Consider the following 18,032-nt stretch of genomic DNA (forward strand, 5'->3'; position numbering starts at 1 on the left):
CCATTTGGGATTTTCTTGGAAAGATGCTGCAGTCTTTTGCCATTTCCTTCTCTAGCTCATTTTACAGATGAGGAAACTGAGGCAAACAGGATTAAGTGACTTGCCCAGGGTCACACAGCTAGTGTCTGAGGCCAGATTTGAACTCAGGAAAAGTTTTCCTGATTCCAGGCCTGGCACTCTATCTACTGAGCCATCTAGCTACCCTGAATGTGTGTATACCTATTGATTATGATGATATTATATAGATTCTATGTTATGTAGTAGACCCTTTGGGAGAATGTAAACTACAGGCATTGATATAAAAAAAAACAAAACCGAAAAAACAAGAGCTACATTTTGTAGCTTGACCAAACAGGCAGCCATGTGGTGCAGTGGATAGAGTACCAGGCCTGGAATCAGGAAGACCTGAGTTCAAATCCAGTCTCAGACACTTACTTAGCTGTGTGATCCTGGGCAAGTCACTTAACCCTTATTTGCCTCAGCTCCTCATCTGTAAAACAGGGACACGCTAGAGAAGGAAATGGCAAACCACTTAGTATCTTCACCAAGAAACGCAAATGGACAAAGTCCATGGGGTCACATGGAGTCGGACATCACTGAACAGCAGCCACGACAACACCTTGCCTAGGAGAGTGGTGCATTCCAGCATCCCTGGGGACAACTTCTGATAAAATTAATTGGAACCAGCTCAGTTATTAAAGCCCCAACCACTGGTGAGCAAAGTATGGTCTATGGATGAGGTAAGATCCTTGCTGGAGGAGGCAGCATCACTTTCAGTAGCTCATGATGCAGGAGTAATACTACTTTGAGCCATCAATGATAAGATATCTAAGCAATCTTCAGAAACTAGTGATCTTCAGGTACTGGTCACTTACGGAGGGCAAAGTGTCAGCCTAATGACCCTACTAAAGGGGACTCAGCATGACTCCTTTTCTGGGGAGGTATAGGAAGGCATCCTTCCTCATGAATGAGGAACCCTCATTTGTGTAGTAAAGGGTAATTGCTATAAACTCACCAGGATGTTAAGGACTAACTGGAATTCCACCAGAAATATTTGCATTTTTTTTTGGTTGGGTTAGGCGATAGGGTTAAGTGACTTGCCCAAGGTCACACAGCTAGTAAGTGTTACGTGTCTGAGGCCGAATTTGAACTTGGGCCCTGATTCCAGGCCTGGTGCTCTATCCACTGAGCCACCTAGATGCCTCAATATTTGCATTTTAAAAGAAGATCAGGGAGAAGGCAGTTTCTAATGCAAAAGAATGAATTACTAATAGTGAAATTTCAGACACCAGTAGGGAACAAACTTTGGTGTTTGTTTTTAAGCTGTTTTGCATAAGTCTATTTTAGGGATAAGGCTTAAAAACCTTTGCTTTAAACCCACGGCAAAGATATTGCACTATGTGAATGGCATTATTCCAGGCAGATGAGAGTCTACCTATTCATTGGTTGGCTCCATTTCTGCTATGTAGAGTGTCATGTTGCTAGGCCCAGCCCAGGGTCTTCATGCCCCTATATGTTCTCTAGTGGCACTGCCAATTGTATGTCATGGAAAATATTAGAATATATATCTCCTTTGGCTAAGATGACAAAAAAGGAAAATGTTGGATATTGGAAGGGAAGTGGGAAAACTGGGACACTGATGCACTGTTGGTAGAATTGTGAACTGATTCAATAATTCTGGAGAGCAATCTGGAACTATGCCCAACGGACTATAAAACTGTGCCTACCCTTTGATTCAAAAATACCACTACTAGGTCTGTATCCCAAAGGATACAGGAAAAAGGACCCACAGGTACAAAAATAGTCATAGCAGCTCATTTTGTGGTGCCAAAAATTTGGAGATTGAGGGGATACCCATCAATTGGGGAATGGCTGAAGAGGTTGTGGTATATTAATATAATGGAATACCATTGTGCTTGCTATAAAAAATGATGAGCAAGCAGATTTCAGAAAAACCTGGAAAAGACTTTCATGAACCAATGCTGAGTGAAGTGAGCAGAACCAGGGGAACATTGTACACAGCAACAGCAACATTGCGTGATGATTAAGTATGTTAGACTTAGCTCTTCTCAGCAATACAATGACTCCAAAAGACTCGTGATGGAAAACACTTAACACATCCAGAGAAAGAAAGAACTATGGAGTCTGAATGCAGATCAAAGCATATTATTTTCACTTTGTTTTTTGTTTTTTCTTTCTCATGGCCTTTCCCTTTTGTTTTAATTCTTCTTTCACAGCATAACTAAGGGGAAATATGTTTAACATGATCGTGCATGTATAGCCTATATCATATTGTTTGTTCTCTTGGGGAAGGAGGAGGGGAGGGAGGTAGAAAAATTTGGAACTCAAAATTTTACAAAAATGAATGTTGAAAATATCTTTACATGTAACTGGAAAAAATACTATTAAGGAAAAAAATACCACTGCTAGGTCTATATCCCCAAAAAGGGAAAAGGACGTATTTGTACAAAAATATTTATAGCAGCTCTTTTTGTGGTGGCTAAGAATTGGAAATTGAAGGGATGCCTATCAATTGGAGAATGGCTAAAAAAGCTGTGGCATATGACTGTAATGGAATGTTACAGTGCTATAGTAAGATGGTTTAAGAAAAACCTGGAAAGACTTACATGAAACTGATGCAAAGTGAAGTGAACTGAACCACGAGAACATTGTACACAGTAACAGCAATATTGTTTGATGAAGAACTGTGAATGACTTAGCTATTCTCAGCAATACAGTGATCCAAGATAATCCCAGAAGACTAATAATGAAGCATACTACCTGCCCCTAGACAAAGAACTGATATTGTTTGAATACAGACTGAAGCATGTTATTTTTCACTTTTTTCTTTTATTTGAATCTTCTTGCACAAAATGAATAATGTGAAAATGTTTTACATAATTGCACATGTATATTGCTTACCATGGGGGGGGAAGGAAAGGAAGGAGGAATAGAATTTGGAACTTAAAACTTTAAATGAAAATTTAAAAAACTAAAAAAAGTGAACCAAGTATACAAGAGGACTTAGGGAAAATACTAGCAACAGAAAAATTAAGACAACTTTTTGAATTAAAAAAAAAGAATATATATTTCCTGCGGTTAACATTTTCCTTGGACAGAAAAAAAAACCCATACACAATGACTACAACAATGTAAATAAAAGATCTGTGAAACAATTGAAAATGAATGCTGCTGCAAAATTACAAGGAACAAGAATGTCTCCAAATAAGAACTATGAGAAGACACTCCTTTGCAGTGGGTGGGGAGGTGGGGGATCCTCCATGGGTGTGGAACATTGTATATGTCATCAGAGTTTTTTTTTCTGTATTGATTGGTTTTGCTACTTTTAATTTTTTGTTGTTGTTATATAGGAAAGTTTTCTCCAGTAAGGTTCAGAGATAGATAGGGGGGAAATTTAGGTAACGTAAAGATAAGCTATGAATAAAAATGTATTTTAAAAAACAACTTCTCTGAATTGGATGACAAATAGATTTATCTAAACTCCCCCTTTTGTACTCCACCCTCGAGCAAAAACCCTCTATTTCCCAGCACAAATAAAAGGCATATACAAAGTATTGAACTGTGACAGAGAAGTTGTCAAAATATGAAGAAGACCAATGACTAATCATCTTTGTGGTTTAAAAATGACCAAGTTTAGTCTGTTTCCTTCACTGTTTTTGTTTCCCTTCTGTCCTTCATGGAGAATTATGGCTGTGTTTCTATCTAGTTCAGAAGTGCCACCCAGAAGAGAAATATGAAGCATTAAAGGATACCTGAGAACAATTATTGCTTTAGATTTATGGATCCCCTGTTCACATGTATCACAAAAGCCTTTTCTGCCATCAAAAAAAGCCTCGGTGGGCCCTCATCAAATGTGGCAAATGTCACCCAAACAAATCTGCCTCTTGGTTTGAAGTCTGAGGATGAAAACTGAAAATCCATCTGGGAAAAAAAAATATGTTCCAATCTGACCAATGCCAATCCATCAGCCTCTAGAAAGCACTGTGATTTAATGTTTCTAGAGCAATCTTATTGTAAATGGATCAGAGGCACTGGTGTTTTTAGGTTACAGAGGGGCACTACTGCCCCTACTGCCCTACATGCAGCTGTGCAAGGAGCATGGCTTCTGGCTGAGATGGCTATATTTTATCTTCTTATGCCATCTTCCCTGCCCTTGTAACCCCTAGACCACAGGACCTCCAGACATCTTGACCTAGGGAACTTAACTCTTTCAGCTCTGGAACCCTGTGGCCCCACCATCATGACTGGTGAAAGTGTCCCATCACATCACACCAAACCACAGAACTTACTCTACCTAGCCTGCCCTAACCATGCTTCCTTAACATTCCAACTTACCGTCTTACCACCCAGACTACCACGTTGGAACATCCTCCCCCAAACCCCTTCGTAGTTCTAGTCCTGTAATCAAATCAGTAAGTACCAACATTGCCGCTAAGAAGGGTATTGCAATCAACTCTCCAAAGGCTCTATTCACTTTTTGTTGTTGTTCAGTTGTTTAGTTGTGTCCCACTCTTTGTGTCCCTGTGGGCTACCCTATCTATGCGATTTGCTTGGCAAAGATACTGGAGTGATTCGCCATTTACTTCTTCACTGGGTTAAGGCAAACAAAGGTTAAATGCCTTGCGCAGGATCACACAGCTACTAAGCGTCTGAGGGCCACATTTGAACTCAAATCTCTCTGACTCCAGGCCCAGCATTCTCTCCATTAAGCCCACTACCTGCCTCCATGCTTCCTGAACATTCCACCTTGGCCATCTTGCCATCCAGTCTACCATGTTTAAATATCCTCCCCCCAACCTTTTTCCAGTTCTCATATTGTAATCAAATCAGTACCTCCATTGACACTGAAGAGGTATTTCAATCAAATCTCTCCTAAGACTCCATTCACTATTCCTGTGAATTATGAAAACAGCAGGGTTACCAGTCCCCTTTATGTGTTGATACATACAGAAGGTAGAAGCTGCTTGACAGCGTAAAATGTCTTACTTTCGCATATTTCCCCAGAGCTTAGCAAAAAGCTTGACACATACTAAGTGCTTAATATATGCTTTTTTCATTTATCCATTTTTCTTGCTGCAGTTGTTTGAGTAACCAAGGTGTTCAGTAGCCTCTGTAACCTAGCATTTCAGTAATTATTCTACTCTATCTATGCAGTCCTTGTTTGATTAACTTTGTCCAGGCAGCTAGATTATGCTGCGGCTTTAAGGACACATTTTGCAATTGTTTTTTCTCGTTTTAAATTACTCTTTTGTAGCAAAATCCTGTCCACTGCTATTATTCCAAGTGCCTCCAAGAGTTAATGAATGCAAATGTGTATTTATTACTGGAGCATATTCTTAAGGTTTTGTTCTTTTTACATAACCCATAGACAGCACTTCAATAGATTTCATTCTAATCCTGTTTTGTGTGTATGTGGGGTTCCCCCTACCTCCACCCCTGACCAGTAGATTTCCTGCTGTTTGCAATGAAAAGTGCCTTGTACTGTTTGCTGCCTTTTGATACATTTTTCTCTTGTGGAGAACATTTCAAAACTGTTGGATACAGGCAACAATGGAACCAGTACAAATTTAGGTTTTAATAAAGCATTTGGTACATTATTTTCTGTGATAGTTCTTGCAAACCTGGTTTAAGTTATCTTGGACAATAACTAGTTATGTGTTTCTTAAATGGTATTAAAAGGTCAAAGCAAACAGGTAATTAGAATGGAAGGCTATCTACTGGTGGAAAGGGAGGGTGGAGTGCTATTAAAAAAAAAGGTAATGTTTAAAATGCCGTATGAAAAAAAATCTGGTGGTGATGAGACTTTGCTCATCTAACAGAATAAGACTGTACAAAAGACATTAGAAGCAGGTACATTGAAAGAGATTCTATGTCCAAAATGGCCTCTCAGTCTTTGAGAACCTGTGCTCCATGAAGCTTGCGGGCTACCTCATACTCCATGAAGGCTTCCCACACCCCACCTCTCCATATGCTCTTCCCTCTCTAGCTCAAATTGCTTTCTTTCAATCATCTGTGTACATTTTGACCCCCCACACCAACTCCTCCATAGCCCAAGGTAAGTTTTGAGTTGGTATGGTTTTTTCCCCTTCCTATGCCCAGTACTTTGCATACAGCCAGTGAATAATTAAATGACCACTGGATTGACTTTCTCCACTTCCATACTGGGCAAGACCTATAAGGAGCATAATGACCTTGGGGTGAAAAGTTACATTTAGCTGAAATTTTTCCCTCGAGCGTAAGACAGAATCCTGGCTCTCATTTAACTAGATGTGTGAGTTTTCAAGGGTAGGCCTCTCCCCATGCCCCCCAACCTGCAGTGGTTCCTTTATTCTCAAATCCTCAATCAAATATAAGACCTATTTGGCTTTTCAAGTTCTTCACAACATGGTTCTTTTCAACTGTTCCTGCCTTATTCTTTACTCTCCTCCTTTCCACAGAATACTCTATGCTTTTTTTCAGAGTAAATTCCACTCCTCAACCCTCCAAATCCCTCCCCCACTAGCTGCTGGAGGCAGTTAGATGGTTGGGGGTAGATTACATTCAGATGCTTAACTAGCCTTGTGACTCTGGGGTGAGACACTTCTGTCTGCCTCAGTTCTCTTGATTGTAAAATGGAGATAATATAGGGTTGGGAGGATCAAACGAATTTTTTGTAAAGCACCTAGGGAAGGGCCTGCCACATAGTAAATATTTATTAAGTCATACAATAAACGTGCTTCTTCCTTCTTTGCCCAACTCTTGCTTTTTCGCTTACAGGCTTTTGTGAGTGGAATGCCATTCTCACCTCTTCCTTTCAGCTTCTCCCATTTCCTTCAAGACTCAGATCAATTTTACCTTCCGCAGGGGGCTTTCCAAATCCACTCACCATCTTCCTTCTAAAATGAACTTCTACTTACACTGTGTGTGTGTGTGTGTGTGTGTGTGTGTGTGTGTGTGTGTGTGTGTGTGTGCGCGCGCGCGCGCGCCTAGCCCCTTTCCTTCCCTTCAAAACAGGAAAGAATGCCTAGGTTAACTCTAATATTGTTAATCCACACAATACCCAAGTCTAGAAACCAAGGAAATCTGTATTTGTTGCTACTCTTCTAACCCCAAGGTCGTATGGCTTAATAAAATCCTTAGGAATAGAAGAACTGTTTCTTAAACTTAATTGACTAAAATAGGCAACTTACTGTTAAATTATAACTCAAAAGCATTTCTGGAATTATATATGGGAAAGAAAAGATCCCATAGCAATAAAGCCAGGAATCTCAGAACTACAGAGATCAATTTTACTAAATTAAACTTGGGAGCTACAGATTCTTGTACAATGAGAAAAGTATAAATGAAGCAGAATGCACAGTGAGAAAAATGGACAAAAGTAAGAGTATTTGCAACATAAAAAAAAAAGTTTCTGATGTTTGGTCTCCTCCAATTGTGAGCTCCCGGAGGAGTCTTTTCTATTTGTATTCTCAGTGCTTAATAAATGCTTTATTTCTTAAATATCTGTGAAAAATTTGAAAACACTAATGACCATTAAATAAAAGCTAAAAGCAAATGCCTGGATCAGAAATAGAAATTAAAACAAGGTAACATTCATATATTCCAGTGACAGCCCAAAAGGAATTCAACCATAATTCATTCATTATAGTTAGAATAAAATGTCAGCAAAAGCTAAACATCAAATAGCAAGCACCACAGATAGCTAAGATAAGAGAGCTGTTGGAATACAACGATTAAGACGAATTAAATGATTAATTCAGTATTGTATACAAAATCTGTTTTATCACTACTTTTCCCTCTGAGAAATGAAAAATCCTGTCCTGACCAGCGATCTTGAAAACAGAGATTCAAGTGTTGTGAACTTTAGTGCATTTCAGGTAGTTCACTAAAATGGCAAATTCTGAGAAGATTAAAGTCTTTAATGTCTCTGAAATGCCTTCAACAAAGTCATATTCCTTTTATTCAAGAAATATGTTAAATCTTCCTCATCTAAGGAATTACACCTTAATTTGTCTCATAAAAATCTTCTGAATGCTTTCAACAGCATATGTAAGAATGCAACAGAAAGTTATTTTACTGGTAATCCCAAAGATTATCTGCATTTTTCTAGACACCTGCACAGGCATTTAGGGTAATGATAAACATTTATAGAGAGCTTTACAAAGTATGTTCTTTATAATGTTTCCATGAGGTAAGAAGTACAAGTATCATTATGCCCATTTTACACAGGAGGAAACAGACTTAGGAAGGTTTAAGTGACAACTTACAACCACAATGTTAGCAAATGTGGAGTCAGGAATTGAAACCAGACCTTCTAGCTCAAGTGTAGTACTGCTGATAATTTACCATACTTCTTTATCAGGGGAACCTTTTATAGTGTAAGAGAGCCTGTTGATGATTCAATAAAAACTGAGACGCAACACATACACAATCTTATCTAACAAGGTGAAGGATCAAAGAGATCTTCCTAGAAATGTTATTTCTGCAGTAGAAGGGATACGGTCAAATGCACCAGAGATTGAGAACAAGCATTAAACTGAATCCTGCTGGTGGCATGCGGGATAAAATGCCTTATTAAAATAAAATCACTGAAAATAAAAGGCAACTCATGGAAAGTTGAGCATATAAGAAATTTATTTTTTATTCAATTTGTAAAGGTCCCTTTTTAAACAAACAAAAAAAGGATGGTATAGTTCTCTTAGGACACTGGTTTATTCATTTGACATTTTCTCCATCACACCATTCTTCATTATGAAATCACCAAAGCAGAAAATCATTACAATATTTGCACAGTGTCGCTACTAGCTGCATCAATGTTGACCTGTATAAAACTATAAACAATACAAATTCAGCATGAGACTCCCTCAAGGGTCTCTCAACTGGCTAGATATACATAGCAGAAGAAGTCTAAAGCAGAATATACTCCCAAAGAGTGGAGGAGGGGAAGGGAAATCCAACATGTATCAAAAACAGTCAAATTGAAATACTCCGACCTAACAAATTCTACAAACAACAGTAATTTTCATTGCATATAAAGAAAACCGTGCTAATATCCCTTCAGTGGGCGATCTATGGTAAAGTATTAAGCACATAAAGTAAAATGCAAGATAAAACTATTCTAACATAGGATTAACTCCAGGTGGTTATCTGTTTGTAATCAAACACTGGGCTATGACCCATTCTACTTCATTCAAGTCATAAGCCAAATATTTCATCTGGTAACTGACACCAAAGAATGGACTATACATATCCAATTACAAATTTTACCATATGAAAGGTGAAAACTAATTTTCAAACATCACTGAACTCAAGACAAAAGTCCTTTCCTCCATATAAACATTGCAAATTGGTGTGAGAAATCTATTCTAAGGTTGAAATAGTTCAGACCTTACAAAAAGAGAGAGAGCATGGGTCTTCTCTTACTATAGGCTCAACTAGAAAAGTAAATGAAAGCTTTTTTATAGCTATGCCCAAGTATAATAAGCTAAGGAAAGTAATTAGGAGACATTTTTGGCCTCTCGCTTTCTATCTCCATTGTATACAACTCAGTTTTTACAGGAAAAATAGCAATTTTTGGTGCTAGTATTGGGCTTGGTGACCAATGTTAAAAAGGGACTTAATTCTCAAAGAGCATCCCACTGTAACAATGCCTAATCACCAAGTCCCACTCATGCAACAAACTAAGACTTCACTTTAACTAGGAAACCACCAAATGGAAGCTTTACTTTTCCTAATAAATCGAAATGTAAAAAAAAATGACAGTTGTGGCATTCCTCTCCAAATTAATGCTACATGGATATTTCCTCCCAAAAAGTCAGTCAACAGTATGAATCAATGTGTTTCAAATGAAGAAAACCTACTGACTTTTAGGAGCCATGATAAAGGTGCATTGTGCCCAAGACAGTATTATCATATTTCTCCTCCACTTTGACAGAATTGGAATGCTCAACAACACTGTTAAGCTCCGGGATGCTCTCAGCTGTGTCCCCAAACCCATGGTAATGTCCATAGTGCAAGTTATCTCCAATGTCATCTAGCCAGGAAGGTCTATTAGCTACACAGCTACTCGGGCTCCCGTTCAGATGCAGAGAGCCACACATATCAGGAGAAATGTTCATTGTCTTTTCTGATTCTTCAGCACCATTAACAGAGGGAGTTTTCTGGCTATTTGCAAAAGTCAGTCCTGGAATTAATTCACTGCTAATTCCATTAGGTGCTGTTAAGCATTCTCCATTCCTGTTTTCCATCCCATTGAGCTGTGTCGTGGAAGGGAAGTCCAAATGTCCATTGGTGGCATATCCACTTGTCAATGTATTCAAAACGGAGCTACTGCTATTCATATCTGCATTAAGAAATACACCTGTCACCAAAACTCAGAATCAATGGGGGGGAAAAAACATAAAAAATTTGGCTATATTTAAATAAAACCTCGTTTTATTTTTCAAAATCGATTAGATCTTCTGGGAGGTATTGATCAATTTTCAAGATATCTTGCATAGCTGTGTTTAAAAATGAAGGACAAAATAGTTTTGATTGTTATGATTTGAAAAATAACTCGGCATTTAAAAGATGTGGGGCCAAACTGAGAAACTTAGGCTATCATTCTTTACAAAGTAGTCTTTAAACTATTTTATCATAGTTTTCAAAATGATTGTTTTTTGAGTCATTCTCAGCTATACTTGAAAATTTTCTAGCCAAGTAAATTCTATCAGACTCAAAAATAAAAAACAAATTAGATTTTTAAAAAAATACACTTTAGGTTTTCACTAGAGAGGCCTTGACCAGGGTTCAAGCCCAGTCCCAGACAAATAATGTTTTTGTGACCAGGATCATTAGCCCCTTAACTTCTTAGTACACCCAGGAAACTTTTAAGACTATAATCCTGGCAGATCTGCACTGGTAGAGGGAGTTACCTCATCTAAGGGTTCCCAATGCCTAACCCTCTCTCTCTTCCAAGAAAAAAAATATAAAATGGTTTTCACAAAGGATTAAAATGAAGTGTAACACTTCATTCAAGATCGAGAAAAACAGTACATAAAGTAACTTAAGCAAGCTAATTACAGAAGCTTTTTATAAGAATGGAAGACAATGCAAAGTGTTCTAAAGCAAGTTCAGACTAATAATTTAGGAAAGCGCACAAACAAATTTTATAGGAATAGTTTTCTTTAAGTAATACTCAAAAATTGACATAATCCATATGCAAAATGCCAGGTGAAAACAGCATTGGCAAAATGCACAGACCAGAATGCTTACGAAAAGAAAACATGGAAATTAATGATATTCATGCAAAAGGTCATTTTGAATGACTAGTTCTGAATTTTATTAAATTATGATATTTAGGATACACCAGCCACATTAAAAAAAATAAGTAGGGGGAACACTGATTTTTGAAGCTTAAGACAAAAATTTATTCAGTAAAATATTGATAAGGAAAAAATACCCATGACAAGTACTGGAATAGACCAATACATATTACAGTTCTGTGCTTTGTAACTCAAAAGTGTATATGTAGACATGAATACAGAGAATAAGTAGCTTAAAATTGCCTCTAACCTGGGATTATTAAGCAAGGTTTGCCACTTAAAGTGCTCCTGTACTGTAATAAAATGTAGTCTTACAATGACCATTTCAAAAAATCCATTTCTAATAGACTTTCACATATAGAAGCATTTGATGCATACCTTATTACCCTTGTATAACAGTGCCCTAACAAAGTGCATATTTTTAATTTTTTCCAGGCTAAGTACTTTTCTACATTGCACATTTATGCTACATCTTCATTCTCCCTTCCCTTCATCTTCAACCCATGCCCCCATCTCACCCCTTTCAAAAAATAAACAGAAGGATGCAAAAAGCTTATAATTTTTCAAAAGTCATCAACTTTTGTCTGGTAACAAGTTTATAAACTTTTTAAAGGTAAAAATGCATTAACCAAGAGCATGGTTTCCATAAAATCTGCTAAAATGGAGTAAATGGATACTTTCTCTGATCTTTCAAGTTGAACCTATAGCACAATGTCTTAAGACAACAGTGAACTAGATCTTGAGTCAGAAAATTTTGAGTTCCAGTTTTGTCATTTCTGTTGCTTGATCAGGACAAATGGCATAACCACCCTCATCCTTAATCTCCTCATATATAACATAGGGATGATAATATTTTCATTCCATATCTCACAGCCAAGCATAATGTAAATAGCGGCTGTTATTACTTAAATTCAAGGAAAGTGACCTAAGCTAAGTAGTAATTACATATAAAAAGTATTAACAACAAAAAAACCACCAAAACCCCAGGCCATTTACCCCAGGGGTGGCAACTATGTAATTCCTATTTTTCAAAAACAAAGCCACAAAGTTTCCTTAAAGATAAAATCTGGCTATGGGGCAGCAGTATCCACTTGAAAGATAAGAGAAAAAGAAGAAAAAAAAAAACCTGGACAGTTCAAGTATATGTGTCCAATTAATTATCCAAATCTCTTTAAAGAGATGGAAATAGTAGACAGTGTAATTGGGTTCCCAAAGTTAATTAAAATAGCTAGTCAACTACTCAAAAAATTGGGTGTGTTGCTTCAAACCTAGCTTACTTTGATCTGCTTTACTTTTTAAGGAAGAACACAGGGGAAGACGGGCAGCCTGTTTTCATAATTTATGCGGAATTAAAAGTTGGTATAAAGGAAGTAATTTTTTTTCTCAAGCAGCTAGGTTAAAGCAAATTAGTTCCAGGGATCAACAAGCTAAAAAAGCCCAAGCCAAGTAATACAGCCTCGTAATACTATCATGAAGGGAAATAAAAATTGTAAACCCACCAGAATCTTGCTTTAACATAATAAAATGTAATGACAAGACCATCTCAGATCCTGCTCAAAGGGGTTTGGTTAGTACAGTCAATCCCAAATCTGCCACTTGACATTTTACCATTCTGCTCATTTAATGCTGCCTAATAAAGACCTATACTTCCCTTCTTGCTGCCTTTACCTGCTCATTCCACAGTTTCCACCGATGTCCGAACAGACGAAGGCAACAGCACATACACAGCCCGGATTTTGCCTTATGGCGGATCTGCTTTAAGATGCAGCCTCCAGGAATGCATGGCATCTAAAAGCGGGGCCCACCTGTACCAGAGTGATCTTGTTATAGCAGGGTCTCACCTATACAGGTGTACCTCGCTTTAAGCCAACCCAATATATGAAAATCCAGATTTACACAAAGAGATAAATTAGGGGGCAAGTATTTGCTTTAAAAAGGATTCACAGTAAGATTCCTTCAGATAGTCAGCCCCTCCCAACAATTTAAAATGTGAAAATTTGATTTATACACTTTTCTGGAATGCATCCATCTACTGCATAAAGTGAGGTAGATCTGTAACATTCCCACTGGCACAGACCTTAAAGGGCAGCATTCTAGCAAGGCTTCTGGGTAGAAGTAGAATATATTTAAAGATATAAACATTAAAAGAAGACATTTCAAGTGGCTAATTTATTTAGTTAAATGAGACTAGCTGGAAGTTTAAATTAGGATAAAAGGGCAGAATTTGGTTCATTTTTCTAAATGGTAAGTCCCTGAACCATTAAGGGTAGCTGTAAAAGACTAATTATTGCTTTAAAAAAAAAAGTGAAAATCAAAACACATTCCTGTTTTAGGATTTTTTTTTTAAAAAAAGATGTCAGAGGCTAATAATTACAACTGATAAAAAAAAAAATAATGTGCCTACTGGCACAGAGAGCTGAGCAGGTTTTTTGTCTGCACTCTGAAATGGGCTTGAACTATGAGACTGATTTATACTTTCAACATAATAAACTGCTAGGAAGTCCCACTGGAACAGTAGAAGGCCAATATATTTGACTTACACGTTTGTCCCACTGCTTTTCTTATTTTAAGTTTTGCTTTATGGAGTAGCTGTGGTATTTATCCATGTGCTTGGTTATATAGATCTTAACTGTAAATAAACTTGACTACTATTTTAATTAAAGCATTTTCCATTTGGGAGTCCCTGTTTACTCTTAAAAAAAAGTTTCCTAGGATTTTAGATTATTTAGTAACAAGATATTTCCACCTAATTTTTTTTTTTTACTAATTTTACTAATATATTTATATGGCTTTCCTTTAATATTTTTTAATATACTAGAAACATATTACATTTCCAAAAAGATATATATATATAGAGAGAGATATATATGCATATATATGCTTCCTTTTAAAGTTCACTTTTTAAAAATGGCTTTCATGTTAATTCAGAAAACAAAACATCTATTCTATTATACCCAAAGTTGCACTTGGAATATAGAAAAACAACATTAATAATAAAAATCAGTTTTCATTTCTAAGCATTACACTACATTAATAAAATTGTCATAATCTTTACCTTTCAAGTACATGGAAAGGCTGAGAAAAGAGCTTTTAATCAAGCTAACATAAGATATATTTGTGGTAACTCATTTTTAAAATATTCTAGAATACTATTAAGAAATAAATCTGTTGCTATTTGAAAATTCAAAATGTGAATATTTAGCTATTACTACAAATAGTTCTAAGCCTATGAAATTGGACATAAAAAACTTATGTTTTGCAAATATTTCTTAAGTTTTTTTTCCTCCTCTTTTTAACTTAGGTTTATATTTTAGCAAAAGCTAAAAATGTTCATTTCATTTTTTACTTTTCCACTAACTATAAACCTCTGGCAATTTCTAGCTATTCGCATAACTATCTTTAGAGCTATTTGTATTAAGGTACATATTACTCTGAAAACACTAACAGTACACTATGTGTGAAATGCAAAAAGTATTTCAAAGCTAAAAAAATTCTTTTTAACTCTTTAAAAGATAAAGAAGGCACATTAAGTTTAAGCCTCAATGCATAATAGGAAGAGTGACTTCATAAGTACTGTATATATCCACACTAAATGTGTCAAGAAATGTTTTCTTGTGTCTACGAACACCCAAAAGAATGGGCATTAGAGTAATACGAGTTTCCAAGACACTGGACAACAATGTGCAAAAAATTCAAAGAAACCTTTGTATCTTAGAAATAATATGCATACTGGTTCTTACAACGACAAGGGGTTTGCATTGATGTAACTGTATAAATTTCTATCTCTTTTGGTCCAATAGAACCACTCTCCTGTTGTTTGATGTCTTCAACCATTTGAATGTTGTTGCAGTTAACAGGAAACTGTCCACTCCCACCTGATACAACAGCAAACTCTCTATCAATGTGCATACTGTCAGCATCATCATCAGCTCCTCCGTTCACTTGTGGTATGGAGCAAACAAAGCTCTGAGCTGTAAAAATTAAAAAAAACCCAACAAAACAGGACATGATTTTAGGTTATTCTGTACATATAAAAGAAAACATCAAGACAAATAGTCTGATTTCATATTTTCAAAGCATACAGTAGTTTAATGCCTAACAATTTTATACACACTCACCCCTTTACATCTTGTGCTTTGCCCTCTTTCCTGAAATCTACATGAACTGCTGGTTACACAGCAGTCAACAATCTGTACCACAAACTAGATTTCTTTAGCAAATAATTTTATAACTGAACCTTAAAACTTCTTGGAAGTAGCAACACCCATTTAGGTTCTACTTGATGGGATATGGTATTTGAAGCATACTGTCTTTTATTTCAAGAAAAACATGCATAACTTTAAACATTCAACAGAAATAATGTTTAAATATGTTTCCACTGTTTTCTCATCACTGAAACGAATGAAAATTTCTAGCAAGCAAGAATTACTTAATGATACATACAAAGTGTTTTAAAGTTCCTATATTTTTACTTTTATGCTATAAACCTACTAATTTGAGACAACTGGGAGATCCAGAAGAAGAGGAGTTAGTCAGCTAAGATTTACAATTGAGCCAATGGTTGGAAGTGATTACTGAGTTTCAATGAAGGTTGTACAAATGTGTTATCAAGCAATAAGTCAGCATTTATGTACCACTTTAACATTTGCAAAGCACATTAGATACATTATTCCTTTTAAGCCTAACACCTTGTGAGAGAAATACTACAGGTATCATCTTACATTTTACAGATAAAGAAACTGAGAAGACAATTTCTTACATATAAACCACATGAAAAAATTAACTACTCTTGGTGTTAAATAGAATTTCTATAAAGTACAGTAACAAATGCTATGTACCCATAATGAGCAAACTTGACCCTGAAGAAATATGAGAAAGCATCTTACTCCCTACTTTGTAGTTAGGAGAGTATATCTGTGGAAGCACTCTTAGATTTGACTGATATGTTGGTTTGTTTTGCCAAATTATTTTTTTCCCTTTCTTTTTAAAATTCTATTATACCAGATAGCTCTCTGGGTAGGGGGAAGAGGAAGGGAATGCTGATAAATGAAAGTGATGTATAAACAAAAGAGATCAATAAAAACAAATTTTAACATATAGGAATAAAACACAAGGTTCAAAAATATGTGGGAGGGAAAAAATCTTAACATATGTAATGTTGTTGCAATATTGGAGACATATGAATCAATTAAGCAAAGCACAGGCAGCAGAGTAACAGCAGTTTCAAATTATTCCCAAGTCTGTACTAAAATCAATGATAGTGAAGTTAATGTGCAAACAGTCTTAATGAATCAGAAAAAAAAGATTTGTTGTATGATTACACCAAGAGAACAAGAAAGGGGAGAGATGCAGAAGAAGCTTCAACAAATACCCAAATGGGGTAATGGTAGGGGGAAAAAGTTAAGATATTACTCTTAAATTTGCAAACTGCTCAAAATAATAAAAATTTCAATTATGTTTAAGTTGTAGGGTGGGAAGAGAAAATTAACTTTGTATTGATATAGAACATTCTTAAATATTTTTAAAGACCAAAATTAATTATAAATTGAAGCTCTCTCTCACACTCTTCTTTCCTCCCACCCCCAAAAGATGAACAACAGGTCCTGGGGAATAAAGTATTCCAAGTGTCTGACACAATATACTTTATTAACATAAGGGCTATTCATTCTTGAATAAAGCATTTGCATTACAATAAATCATATTGCAAATCCAAGCAACCTATGTACATATCTACATTTTATAAAGCTATGTGTAATCTTAGAAAAACATCAATTAGTTTTTATTTCCATTTTAACAAAGCTGAGGATTAGTATCATGCCAAAAGCTCATTCCAAAGACACTAAAACTCAATCATCAAAAAGGAACTCATTTCATAGCCTAGACCTAGACATAGCATTAATGCCCTTCCTCTATGAATTTCCAAATTGGGAATTCTTAAGATCTAAATTTGCTCCGTCTTAGTTTTACATAACAATCAAGAACTATTTTTTTAAGCATTTAGAGCAATATGTTATCTTCTAATTCCCAAGGTTTTAAAAAGAAAAAAAGTTCAAATACCACAAAAATTTAATCTGAAGAGGAAACTGACATATAATCACTCAATTAACATTAAATTCTTTAAGACTGCAAAATTGCTATTTCCTAAACAAGAACGGACAGAATTTCCAGAATAACTCAAAACAGAAGAAACAAAGAAAACACAGCCTCAGAAACAAACAGAGGCAGTAGTGTGGTTATAGAATGGAATATAAGTATATGCAAGTACTGCTAACAATTGAAGCACATATATAGTTTTTCCTTTTTTTTAATATAATTGTGAGATTGAAAATTTTTAATGGGAGACCTATGTAAAGAAATTATAGACAAGGTACTGGTAAAATTTAGGTACCATTTTAAGAACAATGAGTTAAGCTAGCCTAGACTGACTTCTTTATAGTCACAAGCTAAGTAATAGGATTTCTATCTAGTTAACTGGTTAAAATACATGATCTTTCAACTTCACGCTCTGATCTTTCAAACTTTAACAAAGTTTCAGGCTGGAAGCATACAAAAATGTTTAAAAACAACTTTTGACAATGCTAACCCCTTAAAAATCATGTGGTCTTGAGTCAATACTGGGAAATTCTACCATATGTACTTATCACCACCACCACCACCACCACCACCCCTTTCAGTACTTACTAGCATACATATCAAGTACCTATTACATGAAAGGCCTAGGCTTTCATT

General features: G+C 36.0%; 1 protein-coding gene across 2 annotated transcripts in view; it reads right to left on the reverse strand.

The window, feature by feature from the left end:
• Positions 1-8,616: 8,616 nt before the first annotated feature.
• Positions 8,617-18,032, reverse strand: part of ANKRD10 (ankyrin repeat domain 10) — a 47,514-nt gene continuing 38,098 nt past the window's right edge. The window contains exons 5-6 of one of the 2 annotated variants that reach the window (XM_078147324.1): positions 15,044-15,274; positions 8,617-10,342 (exon numbers count right to left, since the gene is read on the reverse strand). In XM_078147324.1, coding sequence (XP_078003450.1) covers positions 9,867-10,342; positions 15,044-15,274 — 707 coding nt within the window. In that variant the 3' untranslated portion in view covers positions 8,617-9,866. The remainder of the gene's footprint in view (positions 10,343-15,043; positions 15,275-18,032) is intronic. The other variant, XM_020965159.2, reaches the window with a different exon arrangement.

This window comes from Phascolarctos cinereus, unplaced genomic scaffold (genome assembly GCF_003287225.1).
Source record: "Phascolarctos cinereus isolate Bilbo 61053 unplaced genomic scaffold, phaCin_HiC Scaffold_7;HRSCAF=346, whole genome shotgun sequence".
NCBI classification, from domain to species: domain Eukaryota; kingdom Metazoa; phylum Chordata; class Mammalia; order Diprotodontia; family Phascolarctidae; genus Phascolarctos; species Phascolarctos cinereus.